Source organism: Phragmites australis, chromosome 18, assembly GCF_958298935.1.
Source record: "Phragmites australis chromosome 18, lpPhrAust1.1, whole genome shotgun sequence".
Lineage (NCBI taxonomy): Eukaryota > Viridiplantae > Streptophyta > Magnoliopsida > Poales > Poaceae > Phragmites > Phragmites australis.
The window spans coordinates 22,680,561-22,701,872 of NC_084938.1; the positions used below are offsets into that span (position 1 = coordinate 22,680,561).

At 45.7% G+C, this 21,312-nt stretch overlaps 1 protein-coding gene across 1 annotated transcript; it reads left to right on the forward strand.

Annotated features, from left to right (window-relative positions):
* Positions 1-611: 611 nt before the first annotated feature.
* Positions 612-5,468, forward strand: LOC133898795 (nitrate reductase [NADH] 1). The gene is made up of 4 exons (XM_062339531.1): positions 612-1,690; positions 1,792-1,932; positions 3,469-3,701; positions 3,792-5,468. The coding sequence occupies exons 1-4, from the start codon at positions 667-669 to the stop codon at positions 5,127-5,129; spliced, it is 2,736 nt and encodes a 911-aa protein (XP_062195515.1). The 5' UTR covers positions 612-666; the 3' UTR covers positions 5,130-5,468.
* The last annotated feature ends 15,844 nt before the right edge of the window (positions 5,469-21,312 follow it).

Here is a 21,312-nt window from a genome sequence, read left to right on the forward strand (position 1 = left end):
ATTTTCTAATGGTTAAAATTCGTTGACTAACAGAAAATAGTGAAATTGAGAAGGGTACTAACGAAACAATGTTATAATTTCAGGGATATAAAAAATCAATGGCATGAGTGAGAGGAGGAGACTCCTTAGTGGTAAGAAAAAAACTCCCTGTATTAAACATTTAACCAAGCAATGTTTGATCTTGAGGTTTAAGCAATTGAAATACATGTACATAGCTTGAAATGCATTCATTAATCTATCAGTCTTACTCCTTTATTTATAGGTCTATCGGTCTTTTCCGTATTATGTGTGAATCAAGATATACAACGCGCACCACATAACGCCGTTACAAAAGTTTGAAGTTGGAACATATAAGTAAAAATGGAAATATTCTTGTAAGCAAACAAGAATCACAAAATCAATAAAAAAAATTTCGGGCAAAAAAATAATTTTTTGTGCCGTTGAATAGCTCAGCTCAAAAAATTCCGAGCGTAGTTTCAAAACTACCATGATACGTGTAGCAAAACCTGTGGAGCCATGCTGGCTTTTCATGCGCCATGTCACCCGGGAGCTCCACTGCTCCCGTCTATATATACCCAGCTCATACTACTGGCACCAATACAGCGCTTCTTCCACGCTACTGGCTCATCACCAGCAAGCAGAACGCTAGTAAACACCTCTCCTGACATGGCCACTTCTGTCGAGCCACGGCAGTTCGGCCACCTCGAGCCGGGCTCCGCGCCGGTGCGCGTTGCCACGAACGGCGCCAAGGCGTACCCTCCCCCGCCTAACCACATCCCGCGCCGCGCGGACTCGCCCGTGCGCGGCCGCAGCCTCCCTGCCCTCGTCTCGCCGCCCCAGAAGGCCGACGACGCGTCGGACGACGAGGACGAGGAGCAGAAGGACTGGCGGGAGCTGTACGGCTCGCAGCTCGAGGTGGAGCCGGCGGTGCACGACCAGCGCGACGAGGGCACCGCGGACGCGTGGATCGAGCGCAATCCGTCGCTCATCCGGCTCACGGGGAAGCACCCATTCAACTGCGAGCCGCCACTGGCGCGTCTCATGCACCACGGTTTCATCACCCCGGCGCCGCTGCACTACGTGCGCAACCACGGCGCCGTGCCGCTGGGGGACTGGGCGACGTGGACCGTCGAGGTGACGGGCCTCGTGAAGCTCCCCGCGCGGCTCACCATGGAGGAGCTCGTCCGCGACTTCCCCGCTGTGGAGGTCCCCGTCACGCTCGTCTGCGCGGGCAACCGGCGCAAGGAGCAGAACATGGTGCAGCAGACGGTGGGGTTCAATTGGGGCGCCGCCGGCGTGTCCACGTCCGCGTGGCGCGGCGCGCGCCTGGGCGACGTGCTGCGCCGGTGCGGCATCATGCCCCGCAAGGGCGGCGCGCTCAACGTGTGCTTCGAGGGCGCCGAGGACCTCCCCGGCGGCGGGGGCTCCAAGTACGGCACCAGCGTCACGCGCGAGTGGGCCCTGGACCCGTCGCGGGATATCATGCTCGCGTACATGCAGAATGGCGAGCCGCTGCTGCCGGACCACGGCTTCCCGGTGCGCGTCATCATCCCCGGCTGCATCGGCGGCCGCATGGTCAAGTGGCTCAAGCGCATCATCGTCACCCCCGCCGAGTCCGACAACTACTACCATTACAAGGACAACCGCGTCCTGCCGTCGCACGTCGACGCCGAGCTCGCCAACGCAGAAGGTAAACTATCCAACCTAGCAACATTCACATCGAGATCGGACAAAATCTTTTACGAGAAATGGAATCGCTGAAACAAATTTGTTGGTTCTGCAAATGCGCAGCGTGGTGGTACAAGCCGGAGTACATCATCAACGAGCTGAACATAAACTCGGTGATCACGACGCCGGGACACGACGAGATCCTGCCCATCAACGGCATCACGACGCAGCGTGGCTACACCATGAAAGGATACGCCTACTCCGGTGAGCTCCTATACCATATATCCTCTTACTTTTCTTACTTTCGGCGCTGTGACTCAGTAGCTGGTACGAGCCAGGTCGGTAAACATAGACCAAACATCCTCTTAATCCTCTCCTGAATCCAGCAAAAAGAACTCCATCAATCCCTACATGACGCAACAAAAGGTGTCCTTTTGATTTTGTAACACTGAACATTTGACAATTAAGAAATTTTACTGACGACTTTGGCACTTACGATATTCGATCGACAAGAAACTGGCAAACAAATTGGAGCCGGTTATGATTATACTACTTCCATTCCCTAGCATTGACTAGACTTAGCCCCCACAGAAGTGGCTTGGAAACCGGGTCCTGGGCTGGCCGATACCATGCATTCATAGTTGATGAAAGTTGGAGTAGTTTGGTGCCCTTTTCTGCTTGGTAAAGCACGCATGACAGCGTGAAACTGGACTTGGCACTTCGTGACATCCAAAAGCTGACCAGCACTAAAGTGTTGCTCTTGGAATAATTTTTTTAACCAGAGGCAGCGCACTACCATTTCATATTAAAAGAAGAAGCTTCTATTAAGAGAAACAAGATCGGACCGTACAAACACACGATTAATTAGGAAAATTCAGACTAAAATACCCTAGCTAAACTAGATCCAAAACACCACAATATATGACCAGCTACCTAGCTAAACTAGGTATGCTGTGGTCATCGTCGCCGCCAAGTTGTCCAATGCTGGACCCAAGCCAATGGCTCAAATGCGGGGAGCGACCTCCAAGGCAATGTCTTCAAAGAGGACGTGATATCGAAGACATTGTCATCGCCCATCCGGAAGCCGTATATGAGTTTTCACTTGGAGAGTCCCACATGGGATGACAGACATCACGACAACACCTCAGAGAGGAAAGAAGTGTCCGCACGCGTCACCGTTGTCAGCACCGACAACAAGCTAGGCTAGGCTTTCGTTCATAGCCTCCTCACCACACCAACCGCACATTTGAACTACACACGTGTAGAGGTAACCGCCCAAGCCGCACCGCCAACGGAGCTGCTGCAGACGGTTCACAAGTGCGCCGCCAACTGGGTCACCACTAGCCAGAGGCTGCTACTGTATTCTGTATAAAAACACACACAAAAAAAAACTGACACTTGTCTCTCTATTTTTGTCTGGACCTGTGACAACATCGATTGTAGCTGGTGCGGGTTGGAGAACATCGGACAGGTCCATTCGTGGTCGAAAAGAGCCGCAATTCGTGTGCCCAATCCCAGCTAACAGAAAGATCTGCTTTCTATCCTACATGGCTGTCCCTACTATGGTTCACACACACACGAGTTAGTAGAAAAAGGACAGCATTTCGCCCCCCCCCCCCCGTCTACTAGTACTATCTCCAGTGAAATTGGACGAGAGTTGGGGTAAAAGTTGTAGCAAGAAGCAACACGGAAGGATGCTAACAGTAACTTCTTTCCGGAAAGACTCTTGGTAGCAGTATCAGGCAGCAATACGGTAGGTGAGCCACGAGCTTGACGACTTCTCTGTGTTTTGGTACGTAGGCGGTGGCAAGAAGGTGACGCGGGTGGAGGTGACGCTGGACGGCGGCGAGACATGGCTGGTGTGCGACCTCGACCACCCGGAGAAGCCCAACAAGTACGGCAAGTACTGGTGCTGGTGCTTCTGGTCCGTAGAGCTCGAGGTCCTCGACCTTCTCGGCACCAAAGAGATCGCCGTCCGCGCCTGGGACCAGTCGCTCAACACCCAGCCCGAGAAGCTCATCTGGAACCTCATGGTACTGATTGGCGCCGTGCAACTCCGTTACCATGCATGGCACTTTGTTTCTGTGGATTCTGATGATGCTCTGTGATGGATGGTTTGGCAGGGGATGATGAACAACTGCTGGTTCAAGGTGAAGGTGAACGTGTGCAGGCCGCACAAGGGGGAGATCGGGCTGGTGTTCGAGCACCCGACGCAGCCGGGCAACCAGACGGGTGGATGGATGGCGCGGCAGAAGCACCTGGAGACGGCAGAGGCCGCCGCGCCGGGGCTCAAGCGCAGCACATCCACGCCCTTCATGAACACCACCAACGGCAAGCAGTTCACCATGTCCGAGGTGCGCAAGCACTCGTCGCAGGAGTCGGCGTGGATCGTCGTGCACGGCCACGTCTACGACTGCACCAAGTTCCTCAAGGACCACCCGGGCGGCGCCGACAGCATCCTCATCAACGCCGGCACCGACTGCACCGAGGAGTTCGATGCCATCCACTCCGACAAGGCCAAGGCGCTCCTCGACACCTACCGCATCGGCGAGCTCATCACCACCGGCACTGGTTACAACTCCGACAACTCCGTCCACGGCGGGTCCGTCCTCTCCCAGCTCGCGCCCATCCGCGAGGCCATCAGAGCCCCCGCGCCCGTCGCGCTCTCCAACCCGCGCGAGAAGATCCCCTGCCGCCTTGTCCAGAAGAAGGAGTTGTCCCACGACGTCCGCTTGTTCCGCTTCGCCCTGCCGTCGTCCGACCAGGTGCTCGGCCTCCCCATCGGCAAGCACATCTTCGTGTGCGCCAACATTGACGGGAAGCTGTGCATGCGGGCGTACACGCCGACGAGCACGGTGGACGAGATCGGCCACCTCGACCTCCTCGTGAAGGTGTACTTCAAGAACGAGCACCCCAAGTTCCCCAACGGCGGGCTCATGACCCAGTACCTGGAATCGCTTCCGATCGGCTCCTACATCGACGTCAAGGGGCCTCTCGGCCACGTCGAGTACACCGGCCGCGGCAACTTCGTCATCAACGGCAAGCAGCGCCAGGCGAGCCGCCTCGCTATGATCGCGGGCGGGAGCGGGATCACGCCGATGTACCAGGTGATCCAGGCGGTGCTGCGCGACCAGCCGGAGGACCAGACCGAGATGCACCTCGTGTACGCCAACCGGACGGAGGACGACATCCTCCTCCGCGACGAGCTCGACCGGTGGGTGGCCGAGTACCCGGACAGGCTGAAGGTGTGGTACGTGATCGACCAGGTGAAGCGCCCGGAGGAGGGGTGGAAGTACAGCGTCGGGTTCGTGACGGAGGCCATCCTGCGGGAGCACGTGCCGGAGGGCGGCGACGACACGCTGGCCCTCGCCTGCGGGCCACCGCCGATGATCCAGTTCGCCATCAAGCCGAACCTGGAGAAGATGAAGTACGACATGGACAGTTCTTTCATCGTGTTCTAACTTCTAAGTTCCATAGCAGCCCTACCGATTAATTTGGTACGTACCACGCACCGGGTGTATGTATATACGTGTTGTCCAAAGCTAGTCGAAATGCCTATGCAATTACATGAGATGGGATTATGGGAAGGATTATAAGTTGTACACTTGTACTCTTGTTCTAGTATAGGGACTAGAACAAATAGGTCATATTTTGCCGTCAGAATATGCAGTTTGTGAAGTTCTGAGGGAATGCTTATTTCTTCCTGTACACTACTAGAATGTAACAATTGTTGTTAGCCCTGAGACAGAAATATCATAATGTGTATTGTTAATTGTTTGAAGAGAAATATACCTTCAGCTTGTATTGTCCTCCCAGTATTTTCTCTTCTTGGCCACAGCTTTCCATCAGGCCGTGTTTGGTACAACTTCTACTGCAGCTTCTCCATAGAAAAAAAAGTTGTGTTGAACGGCAGGATTATGTAGAACCTGAATACCTGTTTGGAAGAGAATGATTGCTCTGGAAAAATTTACAGTTTAGTTCAAATTTGTACTAAATTCTGGGGATTTGGATCTCAAAATTACATTTCCAAATAGGCCCTTATAAGAACCTGAGCAACTTTTTGGGCAACGGAACGAGATATTCCGACAAAATTCGGGCCGCATGTTTAGCACATCTTCTGCTTGTGCAGAATCCAGACTATAGGAGAAGTTGATGAAAGACAATTTGTACTTCTTAGTCCCGAGAATTTTTAGAGAGAGAGGATATGAAGCATTAGTCAAGCAAAGGCGTGTACATGCCTAGGCTAGGGCTCTAGGCAAGGGAAAATCAGCCACACTGCTAATTTCCTTTGAGCCTGTTTGGGTGCTTAGGCAAAACATCCACTGGCTTTGAGCGATATAAAAAGAATAAAGCATCGACCGAGGTCATTGACCTCGGTAGCAAAACCACCACGAAATTAAAGATCCTAAGGACCACATGTCATATATTTTGCTGAACGTCGTTCTTGCAAGGAGGGGAGGGGGGTTATCCGAGATGAGGATTTGAGATGACCACTATGAATCCTCAGCAATACCCTTGGAAACTAAACCCGTGGATGAAATAGATAACCAACCAGGTTACATATGGTTGAGATCTAATATGAATGAATCCTTAAAACCTAGTTTACTGAGAGATGGTAGACAGCCTTGTCACATTTCCATATCAAATTAATTAGGAGCAAGAAGCTGAATAAATCTGCCAACACCAAATTCCTGCACTAATTATCAATGGTTGATCTGAACCTAAGCCTTTAGACTGTTCTGGTACCCAAATCTTCTCCTGTGGACATTCAGACTATCCTTGTAACCCATCAAAAGAAGAAATTCTCAAGAAAAAAATCAACAAAAGAAGAAAAAAGAGAGAAGGGACAGGGAAGAAGAAAAGGAAAAGGGACGTGACGAGCCTTGATACAAGAGCCCAAAATAAACAGGCCCATGGCGCACTTTGTTGGATGCGGGGCAGCAGGTATCACCTGCTAGGCCCGGCAACCCGTCAGCCCGATCGAAAACATCCCAAAACGTGAGCTTTCCCTCTGCCGTGGGTACCTCACAAAATCTCGAGGTCTCGGTTTTCCCTTTTCCCCACCTACCAAAGTAAGTGGGCTGATTACAGAATTGGACTGGATGAATTGAATTGGGGCTCAAATCCAAATCCATGTGGAAATGGAAATGAGGTTCCAATTCAATTATTTTGTTTGGTTGCACAATCTGATAAATCCAAATCAAAATGTTTGGCTCTCTCATTGTCATCTTTGTTGGCTCCATCCTGCTGACCGACCTCATCTATGAGTGTGTCGCTGTGCTACAAAACCTCGCGCGCCACCACTGTGGATGACGCAGCTGCAGCGGCCAAGGAGGACCCATCGTTGACAAGCCAGCCATGGAGCCCTGCCCCTACCCGGAGGCGGCCATGGAGCTCATAGCTGTGAAGCCTTGCGTCGGTGATCGTGAAGCTTGATTGCAGCGGCCATGGATTCGGTCGCCGTGGAGCTCGATGATGGTGGCCATGGATCTCGCCGGGGTCCCACGGCGGAGGCCATGGAGCTTGCCTGTTGACTATATCTGAGTACTGGAGAGGATGAAGGAGAAGAGGTGTGTGCAGATTTGTGGTACCCGACGAGGAATTGTTGTATGTTGCGCAGCGAGGTAGTGGCATCAGCCATGGAGTAGCACACGTGCTCGATGCTGCACATGTTCTCGATGGATGTCGGATCTTCAGTAGGTAATATGATAAGTTTATTTGGTGAAGTTTTGACGTTAATGCTAAAGACTCCGATCAGAATAGATAAAGAATCATCACAACCACTGCTCCGTGGTTATCAACCGTATCAAGACGCGGTTGATCTTGCAAAGAAGACTTTTTCTAGCAGTAAATTGAGAACACAAGTAATAACAGGTAGATGCAATATGAATACTGCTGATTACCAATGAAGTACTTGAGTTGGGGTTCAACAAACCGATAAACGGTGAAACTGTCTAAAACAAAATATCTAAGCTAAACCTAAGCCTAAACTATGATGACTACTGTATATTTATAGGGAGATATGAGGAGGTCGAACTAGGTTGTGCAGCCGTGAAAAGAGGTGTACACAACTTGGACTCCGACCCCGACACAATTATAAGATCCAACTAGGTCCAAAATAGTGATGCAACACCTTATTTCTTTAATTTTGGCTAAACTATAAGAAATATTTGGTTGAGCTCATATCCATTGGAAAGAGCTCATCGTAAGCTTTTCAAAATGTTCAAGATCGCCTAAAACAGACTTCGTATGAGAGAGTTATGTCCGTTTTACTGACGTGCTGTCCTGAGAATCAACCACGATCACGATCACAACCACGACCACGACTTCGACCACGACCACTACTAGAGCTCAGCCTCAAGTCCGAGTAGACTTGGCTTCGAGGGGTGATGTTCGAATAAGGTTGTAGTGCTTCTCCCACATTCCTAAGCAATAAAACACAAGAATTTAGTAGTAATCCATCCAAAGAAGCATGAATAGCGAGAAATGAGTTCACTTGGTGGTTTAATTGTTGTGCACGTGCTCTTGTAATTGGACCTTGTATGATTTGAGGATTATTGGCGGTATTGATCGTATCCGAAGGAGCCATGAGCTCATCAAGCCCCATCATCGACTTGAGCTTGTCGTCGCCCGCCACCGCAATGATGTCGACGCTCTCCTCCCTGCAGTGCTAGAGCCTCTGCAGGCATGGTTGCCAACGAGGTTGTCAGTGAGGTCGCCTCGCCAATGAGGGAGTCGTCGAAGGACAGGTGGGGTCACCGACAAGGTTGCCGCCAGAGCTCGACTTGAAGAAGGTACCGATGAGTCGCATAGCTTCGATTCCGATCGATTCAGACCCCAATAGGTCCAAATCATGAGGCTCATGTTCTAGTTGATGTCCAATTCCGTGGAAATCGGCTTTCAATTCTAATTCCGATTCTAGAGGACATCCAAATAGTTGAATTGACAAAACTCAATTCCAGTTCCTCATTCCCAAGTTCAATTCTGAGAACCAAACAGGCACTAAGAGATATCACATGGGATTTTGGGTGATGTAGATGGTGGGGGAGGGGAGAAATAACGTCTAGTATTTAGCAGACAATCTATTATAGATAATAAGCGGTTATTGGTGTCTATAACATTGCATGTGAGTCATACAGATAACGTTTATAGATAACACATTGCATGAGTTGTTTTCATTACTGTCTAGAAATGGCATGAATGAATCTTATAGGCAACTGCTGTCTAGACCACTGTACATGCCCTTACCCACCATATGCTACAAGATCTCCTATAATTTCTTCATTTTTTAAATGAGTCAATGAATCAATCATGATTTATGCACCATATAACTCTTATTTTACATGCAGATGTATCATATGAAAGCTCGATACAATGAATCATAAGAATCTATTCAATACTCTTAACCTCCATAGTTCAAATTCTATCTCAACATTTCTTAAAAATTGAGCTCATAATTTCTATTGTTTTTTTCTTGGCCATGATTTTTTAGCTAGGGGGTGTCGAACCCTGGCTGGCCAGTATCATGATGAATCCATATTTCTCAGGAAGGTATCCGCTTTGAACACCCGGGTTCGATCCCGGGTAAGTGAATCAATATTTCAATTTCTATTGTTTTTGGAGAATTAGTTTGCCTTATTTTGGTCTTTAGACCTTACTTGTGGTCATTGTGGTTTTTCATTTTTCTTAATTATTGTTGAAGACTCAATCTGTTTTGTTTCAGCGCTATTTTTGCTTAACACAGTTTACAATAGAATCCTTCTGCCGCTGGCATGCCTCTTTATTTGCGCACATAGCAGTTTTTTATGGCTCATATAGGTTAGCATTTATTCTTGCTTAAGGGATCAGCTTCTTATTCTTACTTTGTAATACATAAATTCATTAAGCGGTTGGAAAAGGTGTTTGAAGGCTTGACTTTTCATAAATTGTCCTTCAGGTTTAGTTAGTTGAGCTTTAATCAGCTACTACTATCTGGTCATGATCAACAATTCTTCTGTCAGTTGCCTGTTATATAGAGTATACACATATTAACATGGACCTTGGATTGAGATATTGATTTGCAGTTTGCACATTTCGGTCCTCAGCCAGTTTATATTTTGATAATGAAGAAAATCTCAATGTTATCGGCCATAAAATATAGGGATAGTATATAAGGCCCTTGCATCTTACTCAATATTTGCTTTACTTGATGTGATTTTTTGTGATTGAAATATTTTATCATGCACACAATCCCCTTAGTCCATGATCGCCCAATATAAGCATTATTCGCTAGCAGTATCCAGAATTAAACAAAAGGGGTTGGCATCTTTCAAACTGCTTTACCATTAGCAAATAGAACAAAAGGGAGGCCAAATTTCTCTTGTTGTCATTTGATCTGCCATTATCACGACTATCTGCATCAAGAATCTCTGGCCACAATATGTTTATCTTCAGTGAGAATCTCCAACCACAATATGTTTGCAATGCCATGTACGTGATATTACATGTACCAAAGATATCATCACTTAGTTGTAATTGATTCAATAAGAATTATTTGTAACTCAAACGCATATTCCATTCCTTAAGAGTGTTATTCATCTGGGGCTCATATAGCTATTGGGGGTGTTATGTTTTGATGCTTTTCTGATCATAATAAACGCAAGATAAATCAGCACAATAGAGGTGATATGGAATCCCAATGAAGATAAAAAGAGCATTGTCATAGAAATTCAATACACAAGGTATAAGGTAAAAATGTACTTTGCATAGTATGTTATTGTCCTAAACAACTCAAGTTTTGGATCTTAACTAATTGGATCAGGTGGCCAGACTGGACATGGACATTAGTATGCCATAATTTGGGACTTCGGGTCGACATAAACAATTGGGACTAGGTGGACTATGTGCTAAACTATGAATCCTGTGATTTTCGATGGTGAAACTGATCGAGTCAGTGATTAAAAACTAAGGTGATAATGTGGTAAATTGGGGAACAAAGATTCTAGGTAAAATATAGTTACTTTTGTCTCCTGTGTAAGGATGTCTCTAATAATCCAAATCAGCTAGCTATAAGATAGGCCATGTCGGATTTTTTTCTCACATGGAGGAGAAAATAAATGAAGAGAGAAAAAAGATAGCTACTAACTAGTAGTCAGTCTATAGCGCTCTTCAAGACACATGCATACTTTAATACAACCTATTGCATATGAACTATAATTAAATTTAAAGATCATGATATAGCTAGTCCATTGAAGGTGCAGTCTATTGTGTTATCTATATGTGACATGAACAACTCTTATAGCTAGAAGTTGATTATATTGTTGGAGATGCTCCAACCAGCTGATAATGAGATCATGTGCGATATGTAAGGATCATCGAGTTAGCTGAAACATAAAAGCAACAACGATAAATATATTAATTACCGTTTTTATTGTGGTCTTGTGTTGCTTGTATTTGTTTTACAACATCCTTATGTTAGCTCAGGCTGTATTGTGAGCTCATTTTTACACTTCTGGCCTGTTTTCCAGATTGAAACTTGGTATTGATTTCCAGTACATGCTTAATGCAAAAGGATCCTCTCCTGCTGAGATACTAAATCTCAATTACAAAACAGTACTGAAACCTGCACTTACGGCTTATGCTGAGGAGACCAAAAGAGTATCTGTCTCAAAGCTTGATGAATTAGTTGATCTACAAAAACAGTTGCAAGGAAATGTTAAAATCTTGGAAGGGAAAAGGATTGATCTTTCTAGTTTGCAGGCTAGAACTGATGAGGTCAGTGCATCTTATATTACAAATAAGTTTGCAGCTTAAAATAAAATATGATCTTGAATTCCTTTCCCCTGTCCTTTTCAACCTGCTATGCTTCGTCTGTTGGTCATGATCAATTTGTTATAACTTAGGTAGATGTCCCAGGACCCTTTTATCTGAACTTATTTGCACTGCTGGCAAAAATAAAGTACCCATCACAATGTCGAAAAGAGCTGCATTATATTTTTTTTATGTACATGGGTTAATGGGTATCATGCAGAAAATACCTAAATCACAGTATCAGAGTAATAAAGCAATCCACATACTCATCGGTTGATCATAGTGTTAGAGCAGTGGGCAATGTTAAAATGGATTTTGTATTTATGTAGAAACATTCCATTCGTTATGTTATTCTGGATGGCAGCCTTTTCTGGGTGTAAATGAAGTCCTGCTCTTGGGTTCTTTTCATGGTGAATTCAAACATTTATCAATTTAGATAAGTGTTGAACCCTGTATTTACCATACAGATCACGTTCTTCTGGACTCCCTTATAGAATAATCACAATAACATATGCCCCTCTGGAAAACTATTGCAAAAGAGTGAAGTTGAACCTTTTTATTTGCTGTTTAAATTCTAATTTATGTTCCCCAGATTGTTGCTTGTTTGACTTCACTGGATTGTGAAATTGCAAATGATGACTCAAGATGCACAACTGATGTTAGACAAATGAAAGATGAGTTGGAGAAAAAGGAGCATAGTTTGAGTGCTAATGAAAAATATGCCGATGAATTATTGAAAGTTATCCTCATTTATGATTTGTTATAATTAAATTTGTTCCTTTGTTAGCATTACAAATCAACAATTAGATAGTAACTTACATCAATTTGATTTGCCAGAATGCTGAACAGAGGCTCCAAGATGTAATACGCGAAACTGATGAAGGACCTCAGATGTACGCGAACGAACTGGTGCAACTTATTGATTCCATTTCAAAGTATAAGGAGTTCATGGAAACATCGATCTCTGAGTGGAAGAAGGCCCTACATGAAGCTGCAGATGACATAGCTTCTTTGGCAGCCAAGATGCCCAAGATGTAATCAGCCAGTCAAATTGTCTCATACCAATGTAAATAAAGTTTCACATGAAATTGATGATGCCCCTTCTGACCAGCTGTCTTCTTTGAGGTCACGAGATTATTGCTACGTTGAGTTTGTTTCGCTTGATGGAGCCAAGTGCTTATCAAATTTATATGTGACATGTTTGTTTGGGCTTCTGCTTCTACCTTTTCTGCTGGCAGAAGCTAGAAGCAAGAACAAATGAGATTGTTGAAAAGTGAATTCTAGAGAAGCTAAAAAGCCTGTTTCTAAGAAATGAACTAGAAGCTGATGAGCTAGCCGAGCGTAGCTTTTCTGGATGTTGGTGTGCTGAGAAGCAAAATATTTGTTGTAAAAGCCAACAGCTAAAATCCAAAAGCAGTTTTCAAGAAAAGCCCAGAGCACAGTTGTTAGGGAAAGAAAATGTCTTCCACGAACAAAATACGGCAAGAGCCAATTCACTAGAATGACTCAAGCTTAGAGGAGAAGTGGAGATGGATAGAACATCACGCATTTCTAGGAAAATCTATCCCCTTGGTTTGGTGGCCAAGGGTCTGTATATATACCGATATTCATAGTGTGAATGTACAAATATGCTCATATGAGGCTAATAAAGATACAAGTTCTTTACTGTATCACATGGTATAGGGACAACCTCGTAATTCATGGCTACGACTTGGTAGGCAGTTGTCCTAGTGGCTGGTCATTTATTCCGGCGCTGCACTGCACTAGCTTGTTAGGCGGTCATCACTTGCGCCAGCGTGTCAGACGGCCACCACTTTATTGGTATTAAATGCCGGTCCTTTCACTTCAAGTGGGGGGTGACTTGTGGGCCCCCTCCTAGTTGATCTTTCTAAAGGGCCGATGTCTCTGGAGTTCAGGAGGACCCCAAAGTCATGGCCTCCGGGAGCCCTCCGAAGCGATGGGATCTCGGAGGGGTCCTTAAGCCTAGACTGGCGGAGCCAAGGAGGTGTCAGGGGTCCTTAATGGTGACCCCCAATAGCAGCCCCTCGTGAGGATGGCTAGTGGTGCGGCCATCCTCGCGGTACTCGGAGCAGGGCCTCCGACGATCCTTGGCTCCTTGACCATGGGCCCTCAGCCCTCCGATGGTTTTGAGTTGAGAAGTGCTGGTCCAGTGGTTAGGCAGAACGCCTAACGACACCTTTGGGCAGGACTCATGCCTTCAGGTTCGGTGACCCAGAGAAACAGGAAACATCCCCAGTGCTCTAGCTGCCACCTCTAGAGGAGGGCCCAGCACGTTTGGATCCTCCAGGCCTGTGTGATCCTCCGCACGGTAGGAGCACTTTGTCCTTCCTCGCGATTCCCAAGGACGTGTGGACCCATAGATGGCTGCTGATGTCTTGGTGAAGGAGGAGCCGGGGGGCCCTTCCATTTCTTGTTTGGAGGCTGGCCCGAATTTCGTAGTGGTAGACGAGTGGTGGATGGCCTTCGAGGCTACTTGTCCGAGGGAGTCCCAGCGTTTTGTTCTCCCATGTGGCTCTGACAGGCTGGTACCATCGGACATCCTTGTGGATGTCATGGCCTGAGCCAAGGAAGAGGATGCAGAGGAGGTTGCGGGGGCAGATGCAAAGCTGGATTTTACGGCCTTCAACTCGTACCCTTTTCAGGCGGAACCCTCAGCTCCTCGGGTTCGGGGGGGGGTTGTTTTTAACATGCTTTCGTGCCCAGGGTACCTGTGTCATCGCTCCGTGCGCCGATATAGGTCTTCCAGTGGGGTTGGTGGCTCCGGAAGCTAGGGCCAATTCTCCTCATCCCGTCGTACTTCAGGGAAACATGGTGGCCTAGCCCGTTTGATAGGCATAGATTGACTATATGGCATATCGCCGAGTGTAATTTCTTTCACGAATTGGGCCTCCTTGCTACTGGCCCCAGCAAGGCTCGAAGGTAGGGCCATTCAGAGCCTTGCTGTGGTGAGATATTCTCCTCTTTTCCCGACGTAGCATCATGATGGTGCGCAATGAAGGCAGTGTGCCTGACCTTAGAAGAATTGGTCTAATAAGCGGGCCAACTCATTGTGGGCCCTGTAGGTCAGTGACCATGCCACACGGTAAGGTACACTTAGGGAATCGTCTCCGTTTGACTCCTAGGGTCTTGCTCCTGTTGCCCTTGCATGTACCAAAAGTACTTTGGGCAATAACTTTGATAGGACGTGTGCGCAAAAAATCGGGTCATTTGGTGTGGTCGTGTGCTCTCTAGGTGGAATGAGAGTCGTCGTGACCTGGCTTTATAAGTCGTGCCCTGCCTTGCGACCTGGTTGCCTTTGAGCGTGACAAGATTTCTTCTTGCGACCTAGCTTCTGTCTCGTATGGCGTCACCTTCCACATCGGGCGAACCGCAATCGACACCGGTGCCAGTCCCGTTGGTTGTGCTACTGTTGAGGGAGGGCAATCTCAGGGGCTTGCTTGCCAGACTTGAGCCAGCCACCATCGTGCTACCGTCACTGTAGAGGGGACCGTCTCCTATTGCTCCAGCTTGATCTCCGGCTCGAGCGCTTGCTCCAGTTGAGGTTGTCAACATTTTCAATGATGAAGAGGAGATTTAGTAGGATCTCATGGAGAATGAGATTGACGAGGAGGAGAAGGAAGAGGAGGAGGCCAAGGAGCTGTTTCCCCCAGTTCGTCATTGTCCTCCGATGGTGCCTACTACTACATTAGCTTCCGAGGTAGGGCGCCGCATCTGAAGTTCCGCCCTAGGTCCTCGTTGCTTGTCAGGTTTTTTTTTGTGTCTTCTAGGTTGCTTGTGGGGCCCAGAGTTTGGAGGGGTGCCCTTCATGTGTGAGCCCCTTTTGGATGTAAGACCCGTCAGTTGAATGATTGTAATGGAACTTTGGTTATCTCATAGTGATCATTGTTGTCTTTTTTTTAAGATACTCTTCCCCTAATTGATACCTTGGCAAGGCTCCGTTAGCTCCCCATTTTACATGTACTATTTACAAAGTGATTCCACATTCCATGTATGGCCGAGGGGGCCCCGTCTGTGTCTGCCAAGTGATAGGAGCCTAGCCTTTTGGACGCGAGGACGGGGCAGGGGCCTTCCCATTTGTTTCAGAGTTTTCTCGGAGCCAACATGCATCGGAGGACTAGATCTCCGAGTTTGAAAGTTCACGGCGCGACCTTAGGATTGTACCAAGCCTTAGTGTCAGCGATGTAGCGGTCGAGGTTCTGGATGGCATGAAGCCTTGTACCCTTTGCAAGGTCGAGGGATACTTCTCTTTCTTTGGTAGTCTCGGGCAAGTGAACCCGAAGGTAGCATCCCATGATTTTTGCCAGAGTCATGGCTTCATTGGTGAACAGGAGACGAAAGGGAGTAAACCCGGTGGGACGGGTGACCATAGTGCGGAGGGACCACAATACCTTTGGGAGCTTTTGACCCATAGTCCTTTAGCAAGGTCGATGAGACATCGGTTTAGTCCAAAGAGGATGTTACCATTGCACGCTCGACCACCCTGTTGGATTGCGGGTGACGAACTACGACAAAGCACATCTCGATGCTGAGGTCGGCGTAGAACTCTAGGAACGGGCTGCAGTCAAACTACGTCTTGTTGTCTTTGGTGAGGTGCTGTGGGATGCCAAAGCAGCATATGATTTCTTTCTAGAAGAATTTATGGGCATTCTTGGATGTGATTGCCGTGAGGGGTTTGGCCTCAATCCATTTGGAGACGTACTCCAAGGCCACGACCGTATACCTGAGGTTCCCTTTAGCACAAGGGAATGGCCCGGTTAAGTCCATCCGCCAGTGGGCCAGGGGCCAGACGGGAGCGATTGGCTGCAAATGGGGTCAGAGGATGGTGGATTCGATGTCCCATCCACTGACATCCTTGGCAGGTGCGGACGAGTTCCTCAGCGTCGGTCATGATAGTAGGCCAATATAGTCCCTTGATAAGCTTGACCAACTTCTTTTGCGTGAACCATCTTGAATATACCCTGTGACAGACATGGATTCCATGCTTGAGATATGAAAAGGATTGCGCAAGAAGTGGAATTGATGAACAAAGCTAGATGAACATGATTAGGACAACCTGGAGTATCCGAGTTCAACTCGAACAATCTAGGTTCAACTCGGACTATCCGAGTTTCCCAATCCCAGAGCAAAATTTAGGGTTTAAGGAATTTAACAAATGCATTTACAAACCATTGGAATACATGATTCTAGGAAGGAAAAGGAGCATCTTCACCAAAGAAAATCGAATCTAAAGATAGGCATTTAGAGATCGAGAGGAAATGGTTTTTAGGTCTACCTTGAGATCAACCGAAACACTCGGAGTCAATTCTGAGGGAGGGCCGGACAATACGGTCAAGAGATGAGTTCACTTGGTGAATAACTTGGAAATCCCACGGTGAAAACCTTAGGTCACCGGAGGGAAGGTCCCCATGGTGGGAGGATGAGAGAGGAGGTGAAAGAGATAGAATGAAGGGGTAACTTCTTAAGTTGGGTATAAGTCTGGATAATCCGGAGTATCCGGGTGGACCCGGAGACTCGGGGTTGGGATTTAACCGAAATAGAGAAGGGTCACCCAGAGGGTCCCGTTTGGGTTGAGTGACAGAATCAGGAGTATCTGGGTTAACCTGGAGACTCCAGCTTCTATCAACTTGACAGAGACAGCTAGGGCCTGAGGGCTTCTAGAATCCGGATACTCCGAGATAGGTCGGACCTTCCGGGTTCTGGAACATGGCGGAACTTGATTTTGAGCTAAGATTCGACGTAGTGATAGATTTTGAACATGGAACATGGAGAAGGATGGTTGGACATATAAGATATTTTTTGTCACTTGTGATAAGCCAACAAACAATAATACATAACAATGATCATGAGTAGCAAAATATGATCGAAAGATCAAAGAGTCAAGTTTTTGGAAAATAGCACTAAAAAGATATTTTCACAAACTTCTAGCTACCAAAGCTATAAGGCTAGAACAAATAATTTTATGCAACATATCAAGCCACGTTGCGAAAATCTAGGATATTTAGCTTTCTTTTCAACTCGCAAAACCTTTGCTCGTCTAGTGGCTTGGTGAGGATATCGGCTAATTGTTTTTCGATTCTCACATGGCGAATATCGATATCCTCTTTTGTTGAGTGGTCTCTCTAGAAATGATGTCGGATGTCTATATGTTTAGTTCTTGAGTGTTACACGTGATTATTGGCTATTTTGATGACACTCTCATTGTCATACAAAAGAGGGACTTTGGTCATGTTGTAGCCATAGTCTCTTAAGGTTTTCCTCATCCAGAGTAGTTGAGCACAACAAGCGCTCGTGGCAACATACTCGGCTTCGGCGGTGGACAATTCTACAGAATTTTATTTCTTTGAGGACCAAGAGACCAAGGACGTACCCAAGAATTGGGAAGTCCCAGAGATACTCTTCATATCTACTTTGAAACCAGTATAATCGGAATCCGAATAGCCGTTAAAGTCAAAGGTTGAACCTTTAGGATACCATAAGCTAAGGTAAAGGGTATAAACCAAACATCTAAGAATTCTCTTAACGGCCACTAAATGACACTCTTTTGGAGTAGCTTGAAATCTTGCACACATGCACACACTAAGCATAATATAGGGCCTAGTTGCAAAAAGGTAAAGTAAAGAACCAATCATGAAGCGATATACCTTTTGATCAATGGCCTTGCCATATTCATTGAGATCGAGATGTCCATTCGCTTACATAGGAGTCTTGATGGGCTTGACATTCTCCATATCAAACTTCTTGAGCATATCTTTGATGTACTTTGTTTAACATATGAATGTGTCTTTCTTGAGTTGTTTGATTTTAAATCCTAGGAAGAACTTTAACTCTCCCATCATTGACGTCTCAGACCTTTTTATCATGATCCTACTAAATTCTTCACAAAAGAGTTGATTAGTAGAACCAAATATAATGTCATCGACATATATTTGGTAAATTAATAAATTATTATCAACTTTCTTAGTGAAAAGAGTAGTATCAACTTTGCCTATTTCAAAACCCTTTTTAACTCAAAAACCCATAATGCATTCATATCATGCTCTAGGTGCTTGCTTAAGTTCATAGAGCGTCTTACGGAGTTTGTATACATGATGAGGATACTTGAGATCTTCAAATCCAGGTGGTTGCTCTACATATACCAATTCGGAGATAGGTCCATTGAGAAATGCGCTCTTCACGTCCATTGGATATAACTTAAAATCATGGTGAGTAGCATAGACAATAATATACGAATAGACTTAAGCCTAGCTACGGAAGCATAAGTCTCACCAAAATCCAAACCTTCTATTTGCGTGAGACCTTGAGCAACTAATCTTGCCTTGTTTCTAGTCACAATCATGTTCTCATCTTGTTTGTTACGGAGGATCCATTTGGTGCTAATCACATTTTGATTGGGCATTTACACCAATGACCAAACTTCATTTCTCTTAAAATTATTGGACTTTTCTTGCATGACCATCACGAAACCCGAATCTCCAATTGCATCTTGTACCTTCAAAGGTTCCAAAGAGGAAATAAAAGAGTAATATTCATAAAATTTTGCAATTCTGGAATGAGTGGTTACCCCTTTTTATATATCACTAAGAATGTTGTCAACTGGGTGATCTCTTTGGATATTTTGATGAACTCTTAGATGTGGCACTTGGGATTGTGGTTGAATGTCATCCACTTCATCATCATCAAGGAATTTGATGGAGTCATCGTGAGCTTGATCTTGATCTTGGCTTTGGTCTTGATCTTGAGTTGATATTGGTGGCTCCACTTGAGTTGATGAAGATGGATGAGTTTGATCATTATTAGCCACTTGTTGCTCTTGGGGCTCTTTAAGCTTAATTTCATCAATTGCCATCTTCTTGATTGTCTCACTTGGAATTTTTTCATCACCTAAAATATTAGGATCAACTTGCTCCGCTTGGGAGCCGTTAGATTCATCAAATATCACGTCACGCGCGATTTCAACACAACTGGTGGTTTTGTTGAAAACACGGTAAGCGTAGGCATTTGATCCATAACCAAGCAAGAAAATTTCATCTACCTTAGGAGCAAACTTAGAACTTTTGGTCTTCTTGTTTAGAATAAAGTATTTACTACCAAAAACTCTAAAATAAGATACATTAAGCTCGTTACCGGTTAGAAGCTCGTAGACGGTCTTCTTCAAGATCTTATGGAAATATAACCGGTTGATAGTATGGTATGCGGTGTGGACGACCTCCGCCAAAAATTTTTTCCAGATCTTGTCCTCATCAAGCATGGTCCTTACCGACTCTATGAGAGTCCTATTCTTCCTCTCAACAACCCTATTTTATTAAGGAGAGTAGCGTGCCGAGAATTCATGCTTGATCACTTCATCGTCAAGAAATTCTTCAACTTGTGTATTCTTAAATTCGCTTCCGTTATCGCTTCTCACCCTTTTTATCTTCAAATTCATTTTGGCCTCTTCTCACAAATTTCTTGAATATGGCTTGAGTTTCACTATTATCATGCAAAAACAATACCCAAGTGAAATGAGATAATCATCAACAATAACCAAACTATATTTTTTACCGCCAATGCTTATGTAAACAATAACCAAACTACATCTTCAACTCTCCAAGTGGTAAAGCCTTATAGGATATTAGGCTCTGATACAAATTGAATGTACGTGATGACGCTTATAGGGGGGTGAATTGGCATTTCCTGAAAATTAAAACTTCACAACAGATTACAGATTTTGGATACTCAGGGTCAATCCGAAGACTCTAGGGTCTGGAGGTTCTGAGCTCAACCCGGATAGTCCGGATGGAACAAAAAATAAAAAACTAAGGACACATAAGCAAGTCTAATTAAATCAAAGGGTTACTACATGTTTCAAAGGAAGCTTAAAGACATTTTTACCAACCACCTGCAGCTACAAACTCACAAATAAATAGATCAGATAAATTGCCCCATAGATCAACTAGAATGAGAAAGTATGTAAGAAAGTAAAGGAGACAAGAATTTATTTTCCAAAGTTTGGATCAAATTATCAAACGTCTCCATTGAGTTGCTCACAAAGAGCAGTGTCTCTTTCAACCCTTATTCTCACCAAGCAACCACGAAGATCGATATTAGACTTACTCAAAGCTTATTCTTCCCTTGCGGAGGCGATGATGACCTTCACAAACTTCCCGGGGCACTCCACAAGCTTAGATGCAATCTGGGTGATGCCTAGCCGTTTAGGAGCTCTAAGCTCCATGAGTAACAAACGCGAATTGATGGCTTGATGACGAACTCAAGTGCTCAAATGATGAATTTCTGCTCACTAGCAATCAATCTCACTTTTTCAATCCAACTCTCAAAATCTTGCAAGATTTGATGCACTAGATGAGTTAGGAGGGCTATTGAATGGCCATGAATGTGTTTGTCTCGAGTTGGTTCAATAACAACAGCATTCTAAAGAAAAGGATGAGGGGGGTATATATACTATCCCCTTAAAAAACTAGCTATTACAGTGATTTTTGTACTAACTCGGAGTATCCAGGTTATACCCGGAGAATCTGGGTTAGCACTTAAATGCATAACCAAGAGCTTTGTCCGGAACCCAACTCAGAGAGTCTGGATGACTGACAGAACCCGGAGTCTCCAAGTTGAAACTAACAGAACACCCCTACCGGAACTGGACTCGGAGACTCCGGCTGACACACCAGAATCAGGAGTATCCGGGTCAGCCTGGAGACTCCTGGTCTAGACTAAGACATTTAACTTTCCGGTGTTCGTGGGATGATATTTGTCTCTTCTTTGTTCTAGATGGGTACTTTGAGCACTAAGACATCTTCAAGTCAATCTATACACATCCCTCTTGATAGAAAGACATACCTA

Bases quoted from the DNA above. Each gene is read 5' to 3' on its own strand.
- LOC133898795 (XM_062339531.1), top strand. From the start codon at position 667: ATGGCCACTTCTGTCGAGCCACGGCAGTTCGGCCACCTCGAGCCGGGC. The intron at 1,691-1,791 runs GTAAACTATCCA...GCAAATGCGCAG, and splicing joins CGAGCTCGCCAACGCAGAAG to CGTGGTGGTACAAGCCGGAG. The intron at 3,702-3,791 runs GTACTGATTGGC...ATGGTTTGGCAG, and splicing joins AGCTCATCTGGAACCTCATG to GGGATGATGAACAACTGCTG.